We start from the raw sequence: 16,787 nt of genomic DNA, 5'->3' as shown, positions 1-16,787 counted from the left end.
CTTACATTTTTTATTTTAGATTGGATAGTCCAAATTATTTGAATTGCTGGTTTATTTGAATATCCATACAACGCTATCCATGACTTTACAATTCCACTCCCACTCGAAGAGGAGGGGAGGAGAGCAAACTTCAAAAATATTCCAAAGTGATGAGCACTAATTAGAGAGACAATTCTTAAAGAGAGATTGAATTTAGAATTTGAAAGAAGATCTTTCCGTTTATTTTGATAAGTTTTGTCTTTAGAAGAAAATTAACTATTTTAGAAAAGAGAGTATTTTTTAGGAACTAAAACCCTACCCACCTTTCTTTCCTCTCTCCCTCTGTCTTTTCTCTCCCATCCTCTCTCTCTCTCTCCTTCGTCTCCTTGCCGTAAAAAGAGACCACCAGCCTTACAATCCTCCTCCACCTTTCTTCTTCCTTCAGTCGCACGAGACCCTCAGCGTCTACTTCGGCAGAGCGTAGGACGTCCGACGGTGCCAGTGCACAACAGCTTCGGCGTGAACTAACGAGGGCGGCGCGACCCCAACACGAACGGCGGCTCCGACAAACGTTCTCCGGCGACACCTGCAGCGATCTTCATCTCCTTTAACACCGAAGGAACCTGCAGCGTTGATGCGGTCACACAGGTTCGGCGAACCAGCGGGGTGACAGCCTAATCTATAGTGTAGGTGCGTTCCCATCGTCGCTTAGCAAAGTCCCAGCAACTTTTGGTTGCGTTCTTTTTTTTTTTTTTTTAAACCTTTTGGACGGATTTGAGTTACTCATTGATTAATTCGGACACTAACCAGCAAGGTTTCGAGTTTTTTTGGGTACGAATCAGTGGGTATTACAGTCTAAACTTCGTTTCGAACTAGTTTAAGATTGTTTAGAATTGCCTCTAACGCTTGGAAACTTGTATTCGTAGATTTGGAGTAGTTTCAGAACTATTCCGACGCTTTTCAGCAAAGCCCAAGTCAGTTTGATGAGTTTAGCTTTAGAACTCCATTTAGAGCTTATCGATTTGATTCTAGATGCTGGAAATTAGTTCTTAGCTCATGGGTATACTTTGATTGTAGTTTAGACTTGATTAGAGGTGTTCAGGGTGATTCTGAATAAATGTCGAGGTCTGAATAAGGTTTCGAGCTAAGTTCTAACCTAGGTACTTTGGTTTTATTATTTCAGGAGTCTTTTAATGAAATTAGAACTAGAAGTGCTTTAATTAGAAGTGCTTTAGAACACTTAAGTAAGTAGAATTCTATTGTGTGATTTATTTTTATTATTTCTATTATGTCTTATGTTATCATGAGATTTGTGATGCTTTCTGATAAGGTTGGGTACACCTGGGTGCTTCTTGTATTGATTTTATTATGTATAACATGTTGAGGTGTTAGTATGTTGTTTTATGAATAAAAGCATATTGGTTCCTAAGATATTGTTGTATATGTATACGTGCAATGTTAAAAGCATCCTATTGTTTTATGTGAATTTTGGCATAAGGCATGATTTAAATGTATGTTATAGGATTTATGCATTTTGATGCAATGGTGTAATAAAGAGGTTTGAAAGACCGTGTTCGTTAATGGAAGTTGGGTGAAAAGTGATGTCGCTGTTGAATTTAGAGAAGCATCGGGACCTTGAGTACGATTAAGGGTTGATGCACAACTCGAGGCCTTAGTGTATGGCTAAGGGTCAATGCACAGTTTGAGGCCTTAGGTATGGCTAAGGGTTGGACACTGAGTGCTAAGAGAACGTCGGGGCCTTAAGTACGGTTAAAGGTCGACAAGTGGTTTGAGCCTTATGTACGGTTGAGGGCAAACACTGGGTGCAATAGGAGACATCATGGCCTTGAGTGCATTTAAGGGACGATGTATAGTTTAAGGCATTTGGTATGGCCAAGGGTTGAACGATGAGCACTGCACCGTAGAGCTTGATTATGGTTAGGGATCAACATGCCTCAAGGATTCAATTTAGAATGTCTTATGGAAGTTAAACTTGGGTGTTGAGCGAACTTGAGGAGCTTGATTAAAAAATTAAGTATGCACAGTATGATGAATTAGTTCACGTGTTTAGTATGTTGTAACTGATATGTATAATTAGCATGTATACTTGTATAATTGTTGTGTATGTGCAATGGTTGCTTCAATGTTGTTTGGTGGCCTTTTAGGTGTGGGCTACTTATGAGGACAAGTGTGTACTAACCCCCCACCAGATTTTGTAGGTGTTGGCGAGCATTACGACTTTGGTGATGCTGAAGAGGGAGCCTGAGAAAGATTGACTTTTAGGATTATTTCACTATTTGTTTCTTTTCGTTATGAGTTTATTTTTGAAATGTGGAACTTTAGTTTCATGTTGGTTTCAGTTGGTTGAGTTGTAATTTTGTAATAGGTCTTAGTCTATTCTGCCTGAGATCGTCATTCAATTGAGTCGGTTAGATTTAGCAAGTTGTGTTGGATCTGATATTAAAAGAATAGGCCATTGGTGCTATTCTTTCGATGCATTGACATGTTGTTAGCTAACCAACTTCGCTATTTCGGCAGGCGAGACTCTCGCTACGTAACCTCCATCCTAAACTCTCCCTCTTTTTGGTCTCTGAGCAAAACTGTTGCTTCAGTGCCCACTCTAGGTTTGTTTCCTGCTTCTTTCAATGCATGTTTGGGTAGTTTTCCGCAAATTTTGGGTTCGCTATGTTGATTTGAGAAAAATTTTACTTTATGGAAGTAGGGTCGATCTCTTTCATAAAGATTTAATGTCTTTTATGTAAACAAGTTGAATAAGTGCATATGGGCTGAGATTTAATTTTTTTTTTCCTGGAAAATAGAGACTTCCATTAACAAGAGGGAGAGAAGAAGATTGTTTTCTCTATTATCTGCTTCTGGAATGGATGCCAATCCAACCTGTGCGTTGGTTTTGAGTGGAAAAACGGTGGCTGAGAATGAAACTGCCAAATTGCTGAAGAGGAGTGACACTTTGAAGCTCCCCGACGATACTAAAATTTCGGTTTTATTGCACTCAGAAAGGGATAAACCTTTGGAGGAAAATGGATTTCAAATTGATTTGTATCTGAATGCCCTTTCTACCGATACTTTTGGTAGATTCCTCATTTGGTCTCCACGAATTCCTTCTACTCAGGATGTAATTTCTCAGTAAGTGTAATGAAGCCTTTCCTTTTCTCTCACACTACATTTTCATTCTTTGGAGAGCCAGCTAACTATTAGTTTGCAACAGCAACTTTAGCAATCTTCCACTTGGTGCTGTCTGTGTGGCTGATGTTCAGTTCAAGGGAAGAGGTGTGTAGTCCTAATAGGTAACGACAAACTATTAACATTGGTTGTTAATCTTGGAATTCTTCTTTCTATTGAAAGTCACTATGTGGATTTAAGTGAAGGTCGATCAAAGAATGTGTGGGAATCTCCCCTTGGTTGCCTTATGTTTTCCTTTACCATTCAAATGGAAGATGGGTGTATTGTTCCTTTATTACAGTATGTAATATCTCTCGCTATTACTGAGGCAATAAAAGATATTTGCGACAAAGAGGTAATTTTTTTCCTGTTTTGGCCCATATTAACAACTATTAATTGAAATCTTTGTTAAGAAATTGTAATTCTATTATATCAAGTCTCCTAGTCGAAAATTTTGATCAACAACCGATGTTAATTTATCAATGAAAACTTGATATTTTGTTTTTTTTTTTTTTAAAGGAAAAACAAAGAAAAATGAGTGATGTTATTTTAATACCAGACAATTGTCTCAATGCCAGCTGAATAACCAAAACTTTAGGAGGGCGGGGGGGAGAAGAAGTGGGCTTACAAGAGAAAAACATATGGTAATGGAAGGAGAAAACAGTATGTTGGAAAGAATTTGGACGGACTTGAGGAATAGATAGGGTTTCAAGTCATGGTAGACTTCTATGTAGATGATTAAATGCTCTCATATGTTTTGTTATTTCTACCGTGCCGATGTCACTGGCTATCCCATTCATGTTAGGAGTCTTATCTGTAAACGGTATTGCACTTGAGTTGAGATTGATATTGCTCATTGTCTGTGGGTTCCTACAGGGGTTACCCTATATTGATTTGAAAATAAAGTGGCCAAATGATCTTTATGTGAATGACCAGAAAGTTGGAGGCATTCTATGTACTTCAACATATAGATCAAAGAAGTTCAACGTTACTGCTGGTGTGTTGTTTTTTTCCATCTAATTTTCTTCTACATTCTTTGTTCCCCTTCCAAATTCAAACTTTTGGTCTCCATACCTTGCACCCATTTGAAAAGCCTAGTGTGGTTCTGATTTATTTTAACTGCTTCATGTTCTTCCAGGTATAGGTTTGAATGTAGACAACGATAAACCATCAACATACTTGAATGGAGCTCTTACAAATTTATCCAGTACACCTTACAAGTTCAGAAAAGAGGATATCTTAGCATTCTTCTTTAACAAATTTGAAAGATTGTATGACGTTTTCATAAATCAAGGTATTTATATGTCAATTTAATGCCTTCTTCATGATAAGACATTGTCACATACATGCACGACTTTAGAGCTTCTTCTTCAATCCAACCTTACCAATGCTCTTGAGATGGTTGTGAATTATGAAAAATTTAAGTAGCTTATACCATTTGCCAAAAGAATTTGAAACTGTTCATTTAGGACGTAGATATATTAGTTAGGTGCATTAATGATTTTATTTTATTCATTCTTTCTAGTCATTGTCCTATATAAAAAGGTCATGTATCTTACTATTGAATCATGTACAAATATTATTCCATTCAATTTAGATGATATATGAGCAGGATATCCTGTGTTCAAACACTTGTAATGTCATTTCCTCCCCAACTAATATTGGGTTTTACTTGTTAAGCTTTCTACAAATTTTCAGGCCTACAAGTGAGTGGATTGTTAAAGGTAATTTCTCAATATCAATCTCATTTTAGCTGGCTCATAATGAGATGAGATGAGTTATAGGAGTATACGGTCCTCATAGGTCTAAAGGAAGAAAAGATTTTTGGAATGAGTTGGGAGATTTGTTTGGTCTTTGGTTCTCAAAACTGAACCAAATCGACCCGAAAACTCACTAAAACTGAAAATTGCGTTCAGTTTGGTATAGAGTACTTTTGAAATCAAATTATGCAGTCCGTTTTGGTCCAATTTTAATTTCTAAATCGAAGTAAAACCAAAACGAATGCATTGAATTTAATATATATTTACTACTTTACTCTAATCTCACTCTCACTTTCTGATTCCCGTGACCCTCGTCGATGTCAACTCTCGTCTCCCTTACTCAGCCTTCTCGTTCATCTCCGATTCTCCATAATCCATCCTCTTGTCTTTCTCGCCTCCAATTCCATCGTCCATCTCTGGCTCAACTCAATGAGCTCACTTCTCAGGTCTTGAATTCTTGAGGTATGGGTTTTGGAAAAATAAGAAGAAAAAGAAGAGGGGTAAAAAAGGAAAAAAAAATCTCAAAACGAAAAACTGCACTGCATTGCATATATGCGGTTCGATTTTGTTCGGTTTCACATATTCATTTTTTTAAAAAAATTTCGATTGGGTTCGGTTTGTCCCCCAAATTGAACTAAACTGAACTATGAACACCCCAAAGATCATTGAGGGTAGTAGCCTATTTTTATCCTCCTTTGATGAATGGCAAGTACACATGGGCAAATAGTAGAGTTAGGACTCAAATTGATAGAGTTATGATGTCCAAAGGATGGTTGGATGATTGTGATAGTGTTAGGCAAGAGTTGGGCCTGAGAGGTTACTTCGAACTACTTGTCTATTATCCTTGGTTTAGGACCTCGTCGTTGGGGTCCTTGCTCTTTTAGGTTTGAGAATATGTGGCCAAAAAAACCGTCCTTTAAATTCGTCCTCTCTTGGTGGAATTTGGAAGTGCAAGGTAATTGAGAAGGTTATTGCCAAAGGGGGAAATTGAGAGTGCTTAAAGGGTTGTTGAAAAGTTGGAACAAGGAGGCTTTTGGGTGACATTAGAAAAGAAGGAAATTTTGGGCAAAATTAAGGCCATTGGCTCTGAGGAAGAGATTGGCAATGTAGATGAGTTGCTTAAGGGAGGAAGGGCAATCCCTTAAGGCAAAGTTCACTGATTTGGTAAGGAAGGAACATAGTAGCTAAAGGGAAAAGGCCAAGGTGAGATCAACCAAAGGCTAATGGTAGATAAAGCAAGAACTTCATAATTGGGGCTTTGGAAAATGATAGGGGAGAGGAGGTCAAAAGAGAAAGAGAGGTGGAGGAGGAGATCCTTTCTTTTTTTCACTAAGTTTTATGACCCGGACCCGCTAGTGACTTCCAAACGTTTTGTTGAAGGGATCAATTGGGGCTTTATTTTTGATGTCGAGAATGCAGGGTTTGTAGCTCCTCTTTCTTGCAATGAAATTAGGGGGTAGTCTTTGGGTTTGGTAGGAATAAGTCCCCTAGTCTTAATGGTTTGTCCATGACTCACTTTTGGGATGTCTAAGGATAGTCCTAGATCGGGTTTTAAGGGAGTTCTTTGAAAGAGGTATTGTGGACAATACTTGGAACGAAACTTTTGTTGTCCCTATTCATAATAAAGATAGGGTTAAAAAGGTTAAGAATTTTAGACCCATAGGCCTTATTACGAGTGTTTACAAGATTCTAGCAAAGTTCCTAGTTAATAGGTTGAGAAAAGTTATCCCCTAAGCTATTTTAGGGACTTAGGGGACCTCCATTGTAGGGAGACAAATCCTTGATCAACTTCTTGTTACCATCGAAGCTTTTGAGGAATATAAAAGTTGGAATCAGGAAGGGTATCTCTTAGGTCGATTTTGAAAAGACTTATTGTCATGTAGATTGGAATTTCCTTGACCAAATTCTTGAGATGAAAAGATTTGATTATAGATGAAGATCTTGGATTTTGAGTTGTGTCAGGATGGTTAAGTATTCTATTCTCATTTATGGCAGCCTTAAAAGGTAAGATTTGTGTTTCAAGAGGGCTTAGGCTGGGGATCCACTATGTCCCTTCCTTTTTTTTTTTTTTTTTGGGTTGGTTGTGGATATCTTAAGTGTCGGTTTCCAAAAGCAACGAAAGCAAATTCATTGAGGGTTTTGAAGTGGGTAAGAAGATGGTTACCTTTTATCCTCTCCAATTTGCCAATGACTTTATCTTCTTTTGTTCAAGTAAGGAAGAGTCCTTTTTAAATTTGAACCACATCCTCACTTTCTTTGAAGCCATGTTGAGTCTTAAAATAAGTAGAAGTAAAAGCTAGATGATAAGTTTGAGTTGTGAATAAATGAGATAAGTTGATGGGGTGTGAGATTGGAAATAACCTATGCAATGTTCCTTTTGGAGTCCTGTGGGAACCAAGTGAGAAAAAGGTTGACCTCTTGGAGGAGAAGTTTCTTGGTGGTAAGTTGACTTTAGTGTGATCAATGTTAGGTGGTATTCCTTTTTATTTTTCTCCCTTTTCAGAGCTCTTGGTCTTTGTGTAAATGCTTGGAAAAACTCATGAAGGCCTTTCTATGGGACGGTGTGGAGGAAGGTAAAGGTGATTTGGTTAATTGAGAGATTATTAAGAAGCTTGTTAACTTGGAGGGTTAGAGTTGGGAAACTTACGGGCTCAGAACATAGCACTATTGGAAAAATGGTTATGGTGTTTCTCCCTAAGTGCTTGTCTCTTTAGTATAGGATTCTTGTGAACAAGTACAAATCTAATTCCTTTAATTGAATGTTGGATAGGTTGGTGAGGAAGATGATGTTGATGGTTGGGTCTTTCTGCTGTATTCTTTGTCGGAAGGCGGAGGAAGACTTGGATCATATTCTTTGGCATTGTGATTTTGCTAGCCTAGTCTAGGATTCTTCAGACATTTGACATGATGTGCGTTCGTCACAAAGGTGTTAGAGATATGATTGGGGAGTTTCTCCTCAATCCGCCATTTGGGGAGCGAGGGCATTTTCTTTGACATGCTAGTGTTTGTGCTATTTTCTTTGTCTGGCAAGTTATCCATGTAAGAGCCAATACCTTAGATAGACTCTTGTGAAAGATATCTTCTTTTGATTAGGCCTTTTTATTGATCCTTTATTGGAGGACGGTGGAAGACTTGAATAATTTATTTTGGAATTGTGATTATGTTCAGTCGGTATAGAGCTCTTTAATTGATGTGTTTGGTCTTTAGGTGACCCATCATGGAGCTTTGAGTTCCTCTTCCATCTGTTGATTCGGTGGAAGGGAAATTTCATTTGGCAAACCGGAGTGTGTGCTTTGTTGTGGGGTTCATGGGGGAGAGAAACTATAGAATCTTTAGAGGGATTGAGAGTCTTGTGATGTTTGATCCCTTGTGAGATTTTATGTTTGTAATTAATATCTATGATGACTTCTTTTTGTAATGATTCGCTAGGTCTTATTCTTCTTGATTGGAGTCCCCTTCTTTGGGGTGTACGACACAATTCTGGAGAATTCTTGATTCAAAGGAGTAGCATTATTATTCAAATGAAAGTGTTGATCCCTTTAAATACATCCAAAGGGAAAGGGTAGTTATACATCCAAATATCTAATTCTAACCTAGACCCTTTTAAATAGACCCAAAGGGGAAGAGTTTTTTCACACTTATTCTAAAACAAAGTAAATATTAAAACAAATAAAAAGTTACATAATTTGACTAAAATATCCCTACATCAATTCCTCCCTTCCCAAAATGGAACTTGTCCTCCAGTTTATGTAGATAAGGTAAACTCATCTGGTTCATAGTAGGGGAATATGTTAGCAACGTTGTAAGTGTTGCTAATATTCATTGAAGAAGGGAGTTCCACTCGATAGGCATGTCTCCAAATTTGTCTTGTATGGCAAAGGGTCCAAACTTCTCTGTTAGTTTTAAAGAATGACCTGTAGGTAGTCGTGACTTCTTTATGTACGCCATGACTAAGTCGCCTGGGGAGAATTGGGATGGACGTTTGTGTTTGTCAGCACTCTCTTTATATTTGGAATTTGCAACGGTCAAGTTGGCAACCACCCCAGCATTTATCTTTTGGACTCTATCAATCATGAGATCAACTTCAAAGCTAAGATCAACAGAGGAAGGTAAGTTAGTGAGATCAAATGTTAAATGTGGAGGATGACTGTATACAATTTCAAGGGACACTTCCTTGTTGATCTGTTGTTCATGTTATTGTATGCAAACTCGGCTTGAGGTATTGTAAGATCTCATTTTCATGGCTGATCACTTCTTAGGCAGCGAAGGAGATTGCCTAAGGTTTAGTTGGTTACCTTTGTTTGCCCATCCTTCTGTGTGTGGCTTGTTGAGCTGAATTTGAGTCTTGTACCCAGCTTTTTCCACAAACTTTTCCCAAAAAAAAAAAAAAACTCATGAATTTAACATCTCAGTCTGAGACTATGGTTTTGGGAATGCCATGTAGTTGAACCACTTCTTTGAAGAATACGTGAGGAATATTTAAGACGTCCGAGGTTTTTTTTTGCAAGGTATAAAGTGGGCCATTTTACTGAATCTATCTATGACTACAAAAATATAGCCCCTTTGAGTTCTTGGTAACCCGAGGATGAAATCCATGGATAAATCTTCCCAAATGTTCAAGGGAATTGGCAGGGGAGTGTAGAGGCCTGTATTTTGGGAGTATCCTTTGGATTTTTGGCAGACAAAGCATCGTTTGATGAAGTTATTTACATCTTTCTTAATTGAGAAAGATAAATCTTTCGGACATTGCTAGGAATGTTTCGTATCTCCCAAAATGACCAGCTAGGCCATTTGAATGTGTTTCGACCAATCGGAGCTTCACGGAGGGAACCTTGAGGAATGCACAAGAGGTTTCCTTTGAATAGGAATTTATCCATGATGTGGAAGTCTTTAATTGCTGTATGGGATTGACATTGTCCCCAAATTTGGCCCAAGTCAGGATGTGTTTCATAGCGGTTGGGTAGAATATCAAAGACAGTAACTAATCGTTGTAATAGTGTTAACAATGAAGATTTACGGCTTAGTGCATCGGCCATTTTGTTGGAGGTTCCCAAAGTGTGTTTAACAAAGTCAGACTTTTGAATGAATGATATCCATCGTGCCTGCATTCGACTAATGTTCTTCTAGGAATGTATTCGACTAATGTTCTTCTAGGAATGTATGAATTTAAGGGAGTAGTGATTGGTTAGAAGGATGAATTCTTTGCCAATTAGGAAACATTCCCATTATTGTAAGGCTCTAACTAAGGCATACAGTTCCTGCTCATAAGTTGATAATTTCTGTTGAGGCTCACTTAGTTTTTCGCTAAAATATTCAATTGGGTGTGATTCTTGAGCCAAAACAGCCCCTATCCCTATGCAACAAGCATCAACAGAGACCTCAAATGGTTTGGAAAAGTCAGGTAGGGCTAAAACAGGGGGAAGGCATGAGTTTGATTTTTAAAGTTTGAAAGCTATCAGTGGCTGTTAAGGGGGTTACTATTGTGCTGAAGTTCTTAGTAAACTTTCTATAAAAAGATGCTAGACCTAAAAATGATTGGATCTCTTTAACCAAAGATGGTGTTGGCCAATTCTTGATAGCTTCCACTTTGGAGGGATCCGCTTGTATGCCTCTTGGACTGATTATGAACCCGAACCCTAAAAAACAAATGTGAGTAGTGAGGAAAACACATTTTTTGAGATTAATAAACAAGTGATTGTTAGCTAAAGTAGAGAAGACTTCCAGGAGGCGGGTGAGGTGGTCATCTGTGGATTTGCTATAGATGAGGATATCATCGAAGAATATGACAACAAATTTATTAATGTATTGGAGGAATAATTGGTTCATATGCCACATAAAGGTGCTGGGTGCATTTGAAGACCAAACGACATCACCAACCATTCAAATAGTCCTTCATTTGTCTTGAAGGCTGTCTTCCATTCGTCTCCCTATCGAATTCTTATTTGATGGTACCCACTGTGAAGGTCTATCTTTGAAAAGACCTGAGACTCGCTAATTGGTCTAAGAGGTCATTGATGCGAGGGATTGGAAAGTGGTATTTGATGGTAATTCTGTTAATTGCCTTTCTGTCAATACAAAGCCACCAAGTACCATCTTTCTTTGGAGCTAATAAGGCTGGAACCACGCATGGGTTGAGGCTCGGTTGGATATGTTTTTTATGCCAGAGGTCTTGAATGATGCCATGGAATGCTTGGTACTCTTTGGGGCTTATCTTATAGTGAGGAAGGTGTGGGAGGGTGGCGCCTGGAATGAAATTGATGTTGTGTTGGATGTCTCTCAATGGGGGTAAATCATTTGGAGTTGCTGTGTTGGGAAACTGGTCTAATAGCTTGAGGACTCGAGGATCAATAGCGCTTGTATTTAATGGACTTTGCTCTCCATTTTTTACTAGAAGAGCCATAGTGAAGGTGGATGCCTGATGTATGGCTTGCTTCGAGGGTACTAAAGAGAAGAGCTACCTTTTTTGCTTACTTGAGTTGTTAGCTTTGGACTGGGAAGCTAGAGCTGGTAGAGGCATAAGGAGCACTTTTTTCCTTATCCAGTTGAACTGGTAAGTGTTGTCACGGTCCCGATGTAATGTTTGATTATCAAACTGCCATGGACGATCCAGGAGGACATGACAAGCATCCATGTCAATCACCTCACAGATGATTTGGCATCCAATAGATAGTGGAAGAGTGCAAGCTTCATTAACCATGGCTTCCCTTCCTTTTTTAATCCAACCTACTTTATATGGATGTGGATGCGGTTCTACCTTCAGCTTAAGGGCTTTCACAAGCTTCTTAGAAACCATATTTTCAGGGCTGCCGCTGTCAATGATAACTGAGCAAACCTTCCCATTCACGGTGCATCGAGTTCTAAACAAAGCATGGCATTGAGGGTTGATCTTAGTAGTTGGTGCAAGGAGAATTTTCTGTATCACACAAGATAATTCTTCACCATCCTCTGGGTTTGCGACTAGAAACTCCTCATTTTCCATTGGATTATGCTGTCTTCATCTACTTCTTGGATTACAAGATTCCTTCTTTGGGGGCAGTTGTTAGATAGATGCCCAACTTGACCACACTTGAACATTTTCCAAGATTAGGCCTGTTATTATAAGGGTTAGTACTTTTAGTTTGAAAGGTATTAGAACTTCCCTTCGTCGTGGCCTCGTTCTTGGCTGGTTCCTTGAGTTTAGTAGTGTTGGAGGTTGATGGAGCATAATTTGGAGTACTTTCTACCACGGGTTCTTTTATTAAGGTGACGCCCTGTCCCATGTTGTTCGTCTTGTAGTCCAACGCTTCTGGCTTTGTATTTCATCATCCTCTATAGTGGTGGCAATAGAAATTGCTTCAGATAGGCAAGTCATAGGATGGAGATGTACTTTCTCCCTGATTTCTGGCCGTAAACCATCAATGAAGCGTGCGATTTGCTGATTTTCACTTTCGGCCTCCTTGCACTTAGGCGTTGGAACTCGTCGGTGGTGTAGTCTTCAATATTCCTTGCCCCTTGTTTGCGATGCTCGAACTGGTTGTAAAGTAGTTGCTCGTGATGTATTGGTAGGAATCTCTTCTTCATCAATCTTAACATCGTTGGCCAACTTTTGATTGATTGCTTCTCATAGAGCTTCCTATTCGATTGAAATTGGTCCCACCATGCCGAGGCCTTGCTTTTGAGCTTAAAAGATACCAACTTTACCGTTTTTTGTTCAGGAGTTCCCATATAGTCGAAGAAGCTCTGGACTTCCTTCACTCATTCCAAGGAAATTTCAATGTTCATTCTCCCGTTGTAAGTTGGAAGATCCACCGTCATCTTGTAATCCGAATCCATTCTCCATGTTGGTCCTTGTTGGTTGTGTTGATAATCTTGCCACTCTTGGTGCGTGGACTGTCCATATTACCTCATGTTTGGAGGTTCTTGAAATTCTTCTTGATTTTCTTGATTAAAATCGAGTGTAAAGTCATGATTGGTTGTCTTCTTCCGAGGATTCTTAGTCATATCCTAGCAAATTTTGAGGAATGGGTCTAGAATGATTTTGGTAATGGCTTGATGTGCCCCCTGATCGAGTTGCTACACCACCCGAGCCTCTTCTGTACTACATGTTGAATGGGTAATCTGAGTTGGGTTCTTTGAGGGGAACAAACTTGTTCTTGAATTCTGACCCCATATTGAACTTGTTTTCCAGTTATCTTTGCTTCAGTAATTGGTTGTCCACTGCTTTCTTGCTTCAATAATTGCTTCAGCCTCTTCTTCTTTTCCCTTATTATTTGACAGCTGCTTAAATTCACTGGTCATTTGTTCAATTACCTGATGCATATTGGTCATGGAAGACTGCATAGACGTGAACTTCTCATTAAGTAGGTTGATAGACAGTTCAATGGCTATGAAACTCGTGGTAACCGAGCGTGGGGTGATTGATGCTTCCACATCTGAAGAGGGAGGAGGATTATTGCCCTTAACTATGAGGCCCTATCACTTAGGGTGCTCTAATACCAAACTTGGAGTAGACACACTTCTTGATTGAAAGGAGTATCATTATTATTCAAATGAATGTGTAGATCCCTTTAAATAGACCCAAAGGGAATAGGTAGTTACCCATCTAAATATCTAATTCTAACCTGGGGCCCCTTTAAATAGACCCAAAGGGGAAGAGTTTTTTCACACCTATTCTAAAACAAAGTAAATATTAGAACAAATAAAGAATTACATAATTTGACTAAAATACCCCTACATCAGTTGCTCTTTTTTGTGGGCTTTGTTTTTTTTCTGCATGCCCTTTAATTCTCATTTTTTTTCAATGAAAATTGGTCTTTTATTTAAAAATAAAATAAAATAAGTGTGTAGAGTGTTAAAATATTGATATAATTGCTTAGTGATGCAACAATCTTGCTCTCTCAAAAAGGCTAGAATTTTTGTAGCTCACTTATTTGATTTATTGTTACCTCCCTGACATGCTGTAATGCCTAGTCCACATCACGATTATCTCATGTTTGTTCTACTTCAGTTCCAAAATTTCCCTGGTGATCCCATTCTCGTTAAATCTGTGAATAATGCCATTTTTTATCATCGTTTTTTAATAATTAGGGTTTCAAGCTCTTGAGGAACTCTACTATCAGACATGGCTGCACAGGTAACTCAAGATGTGGATTAATCTGTCTTCTTCTTCTTATATATGTGTGTGTATGTGTATATATATTCAACACGTGTTCTATTCTAAGTTCCTCACGATTATGCTTAGTTTGCATTGTCTATATTTCTTGTCATGGAACCAAAACATTTGGGAAATGGACTGTGTTGTTCAATTTTTTAGTCCTCAATGTCTATGAGCTAGGACTATTGCGTAAGTTATTTCAAGTAGGTTTTACAATTTCTTTGCTATGGATATGATTTTGTTTGTCTATGTAGTGGACAGAGAGTTATTGTACGGGAAAAGAAAGAAGATCAAGTCGTGGAAAATGTAGTCACTATTCAGGTACGTGATATGATATCTTATTGATAGCTCATTCTGTCGCTGCTCTAGTATTTAAGCAAAGGCTGTAGACTTGATTCCACTACTCTTTTTGGTTCTTCCCTGTAGTTATTCATATCTTTTCGGTTCAGAAGAAAAAACCTTGTCTCCCTAGTTGGATTTGTTATTTTGTAGTTGTTACATTTTATTTTATTTTTTCTTAAAAAACCAAACTTTCATTGAGGTTGATTGAAGGATATACAAGGGCAAACATAAACAAACCCAATAGACAAAACCACCCACACCAATTGTGGTCTTGGAGAGTGTTATTTTGTAGTTGTTACTTTAAGATAATCCTATCCCTGAAGGGGGTGGTCTTGGCTAAAACTTACGAGAAAGAAAGATTGTGTCCTTATTAAATATTCAACTTCAATTTCTTTTCGACTTAGTACTGGAGAGTGCTAAAGGCACTGTATTATATGATTTTCACGGTTTTAAAAACTGGAATTTGATTGCTGATTGGTTCGGAAATTTGCTTGTTTCTTTATACAGGGGTTGACATCTTCAGGATATTTGCTAGCTGTTGGAGATGACAACCAAATGTGCGAACTTCATCCCGATGGAAATAGGTTAAGTATTTGAATGGATTCCTACTACTCATTTAGTGAATAGATTATGCTGTGCTATTATTTATTATTTGTTTTTTTTTTTGGGCAAAAGTTTGACATGCATTTTGATACATGGACTGCGGGAGTATAACATATGTGTCTAGTATATTAGTTACATTTTGAAAATAGTCCTGAAAGACGGAGTTTGATATATGTATGCCTTTTTGAAAATTAAGCAATACTATGTCCACCTATAGATTTATTTGTCTTACTATCTACTTTCTACCAATATTTCAACCCCAAAGTCAAGTTCTGAGAAGTAAAAGTAGTTTTTAAAAACATGTTCTTGTTTTTGAAATCTTGTTAGATATTCAAATGTTTCCAAAACATTGTTAGAAAATTGTTAGGAAACCAACACAATTTTCAAAAACAGAAAACAAGGAGCCAAGCCTAGGTCATTATTATTTACAAAACTGACACTGAAGTTCATTCCAAATTCATACAAGACTAGGTAACAATGGTTAATAAAATTGGTATCTTCACAGTGCTTTAGAATCAATTATGATGATGGTAAAGGAAGTGACTGCCCTGTTGGCCAGTCGATCAATATTGTAGTTTCTGCTGTACTCAGTTGGATGAAACTTTAAATTCTGACTTTGAAAATCCTTTTGAACTAAGCTGGCAGCAATTTCAACATGCCCTGTTTCTGCATTGCTCAGCTCACAACCCCAAGCATGAATTCATCTCCAAATGCAATGACTGTAGATATTATATGATTTTAGAAGGCTAATGCATATGTAATCTGATCTTAAATCTGATGATCATGTCAACTTCATGTTGTACAGTTTGGACTTTTTCAAAGGACTAATCAAGAGCAAACTGGTGTAAGAATACTGCTTTTTCACTTTGCAACGAGTGCTGACTATGAGCTGTATGGAACGGAATCACGTGCAATAAGAATAAGGGACATTGGGTCTCTTTTTACATTTATATTTCATACAATTGGGTCTTAGGTTTACATATAGGAGGAGGGAGGTTTATATGTTATGGTTGATTTCGTTGACTGATGTATATACTATTTCTACAGACTGAAAGTTTATAAATAATTCTGGCCCTGAATATATTTAACATTATAGAAATTGATTCTTTATACGGGAGTATGTAGGATTATATATTTGACAATTTTGAAATGATTACATATAATCAAACTCATTTGACACCATTTCTGTAATAGATGAGATGACCGACGAGTCTCCTCTTCTTTTTGGATTGGGAAGGATGTTGGTTGGGCCTTGGTTCAATTCATTATAGGGCCAAGTTGCTCTGGGCTTAACCTATCTTTTACCTAAGTCCAAACTCACCCCTAACAAATTCAATAATTTTTTTATTGAAGTTTTATAATTAAATATTACTTATCTAACTATTACGTGTCAATACATTTAAAATTACGCTTTATAGGAATGTTAAGTGTCTTCTACATATCCAAAATTTTTAAAAAATTATTGTATTAGGCATAAAATTAAATTTTTGTGTCTAGTTAATAAATGAATTCTAATTCTCAAATTTGTATTTGACGTGAATTTTAAAAAGAAAAGTCAATTAAATTTACTTCTAATAGAAAATTTAATCTTCCATAATTTTGAATATGCAGGGGCATATTACATAGGAAATTGAAAGTTCAGACACATTTAATCATTTTTTTCTTCCAATCATCTTCGTTAGTTAAAAAATGAACACGCGCATTGCATGTGGTTTGCAACTTTAATTCAAAACAAAAAAAGTACAAACTTTACCACAATTATAAAATTTTAAAATAAAGAAAACTATACT

The 16,787-nt window shown here is 37.5% G+C and overlaps 1 protein-coding gene across 5 annotated transcripts; it reads left to right on the top strand.

Annotated features, from left to right (window-relative positions):
* The first annotated feature begins 253 nt into the window (after positions 1–253).
* LOC120085048 (biotin--protein ligase 1, chloroplastic-like) lies at positions 254–16,107 on the top strand. Of its 5 annotated transcripts, none has more exons than XM_039040896.2 (11): positions 254–665; positions 2,190–2,603; positions 2,799–3,123; positions 3,206–3,267; positions 3,366–3,514; positions 4,036–4,156; positions 4,298–4,453; positions 13,986–14,031; positions 14,307–14,373; positions 14,902–14,978; positions 15,803–16,107. In XM_039040896.2, exons 2-11 carry the CDS (start codon positions 2,483–2,485, stop codon positions 15,843–15,845), a joined length of 1,167 nt encoding a protein of 388 aa, XP_038896824.1. In that variant the 5' UTR covers positions 254–665; positions 2,190–2,482; the 3' UTR covers positions 15,846–16,107. The 5 variants fall into 5 exon arrangements, with proteins under 5 accessions (XP_038896824.1, XP_038896816.1, XP_038896839.1 ...); XM_039040888.2 differs by having other exon boundaries at positions 254–669; XM_039040911.2 differs by having other exon boundaries at positions 257–665; positions 2,518–2,603.
* The last annotated feature ends 680 nt before the right edge of the window (positions 16,108–16,787 follow it).

The sequence above is a fragment of the Benincasa hispida genome, chromosome 1 (assembly GCF_027475165.1).
Source record: "Benincasa hispida cultivar pf3 chromosome 1, pf3_genome.v1.1, whole genome shotgun sequence".
Taxonomy (NCBI): Eukaryota; Viridiplantae; Streptophyta; class Magnoliopsida; order Cucurbitales; family Cucurbitaceae; genus Benincasa; species Benincasa hispida.
Note: the sequence above shows the minus strand (reverse complement) of the source record. Positions and strands in the feature narration are given on the sequence as shown.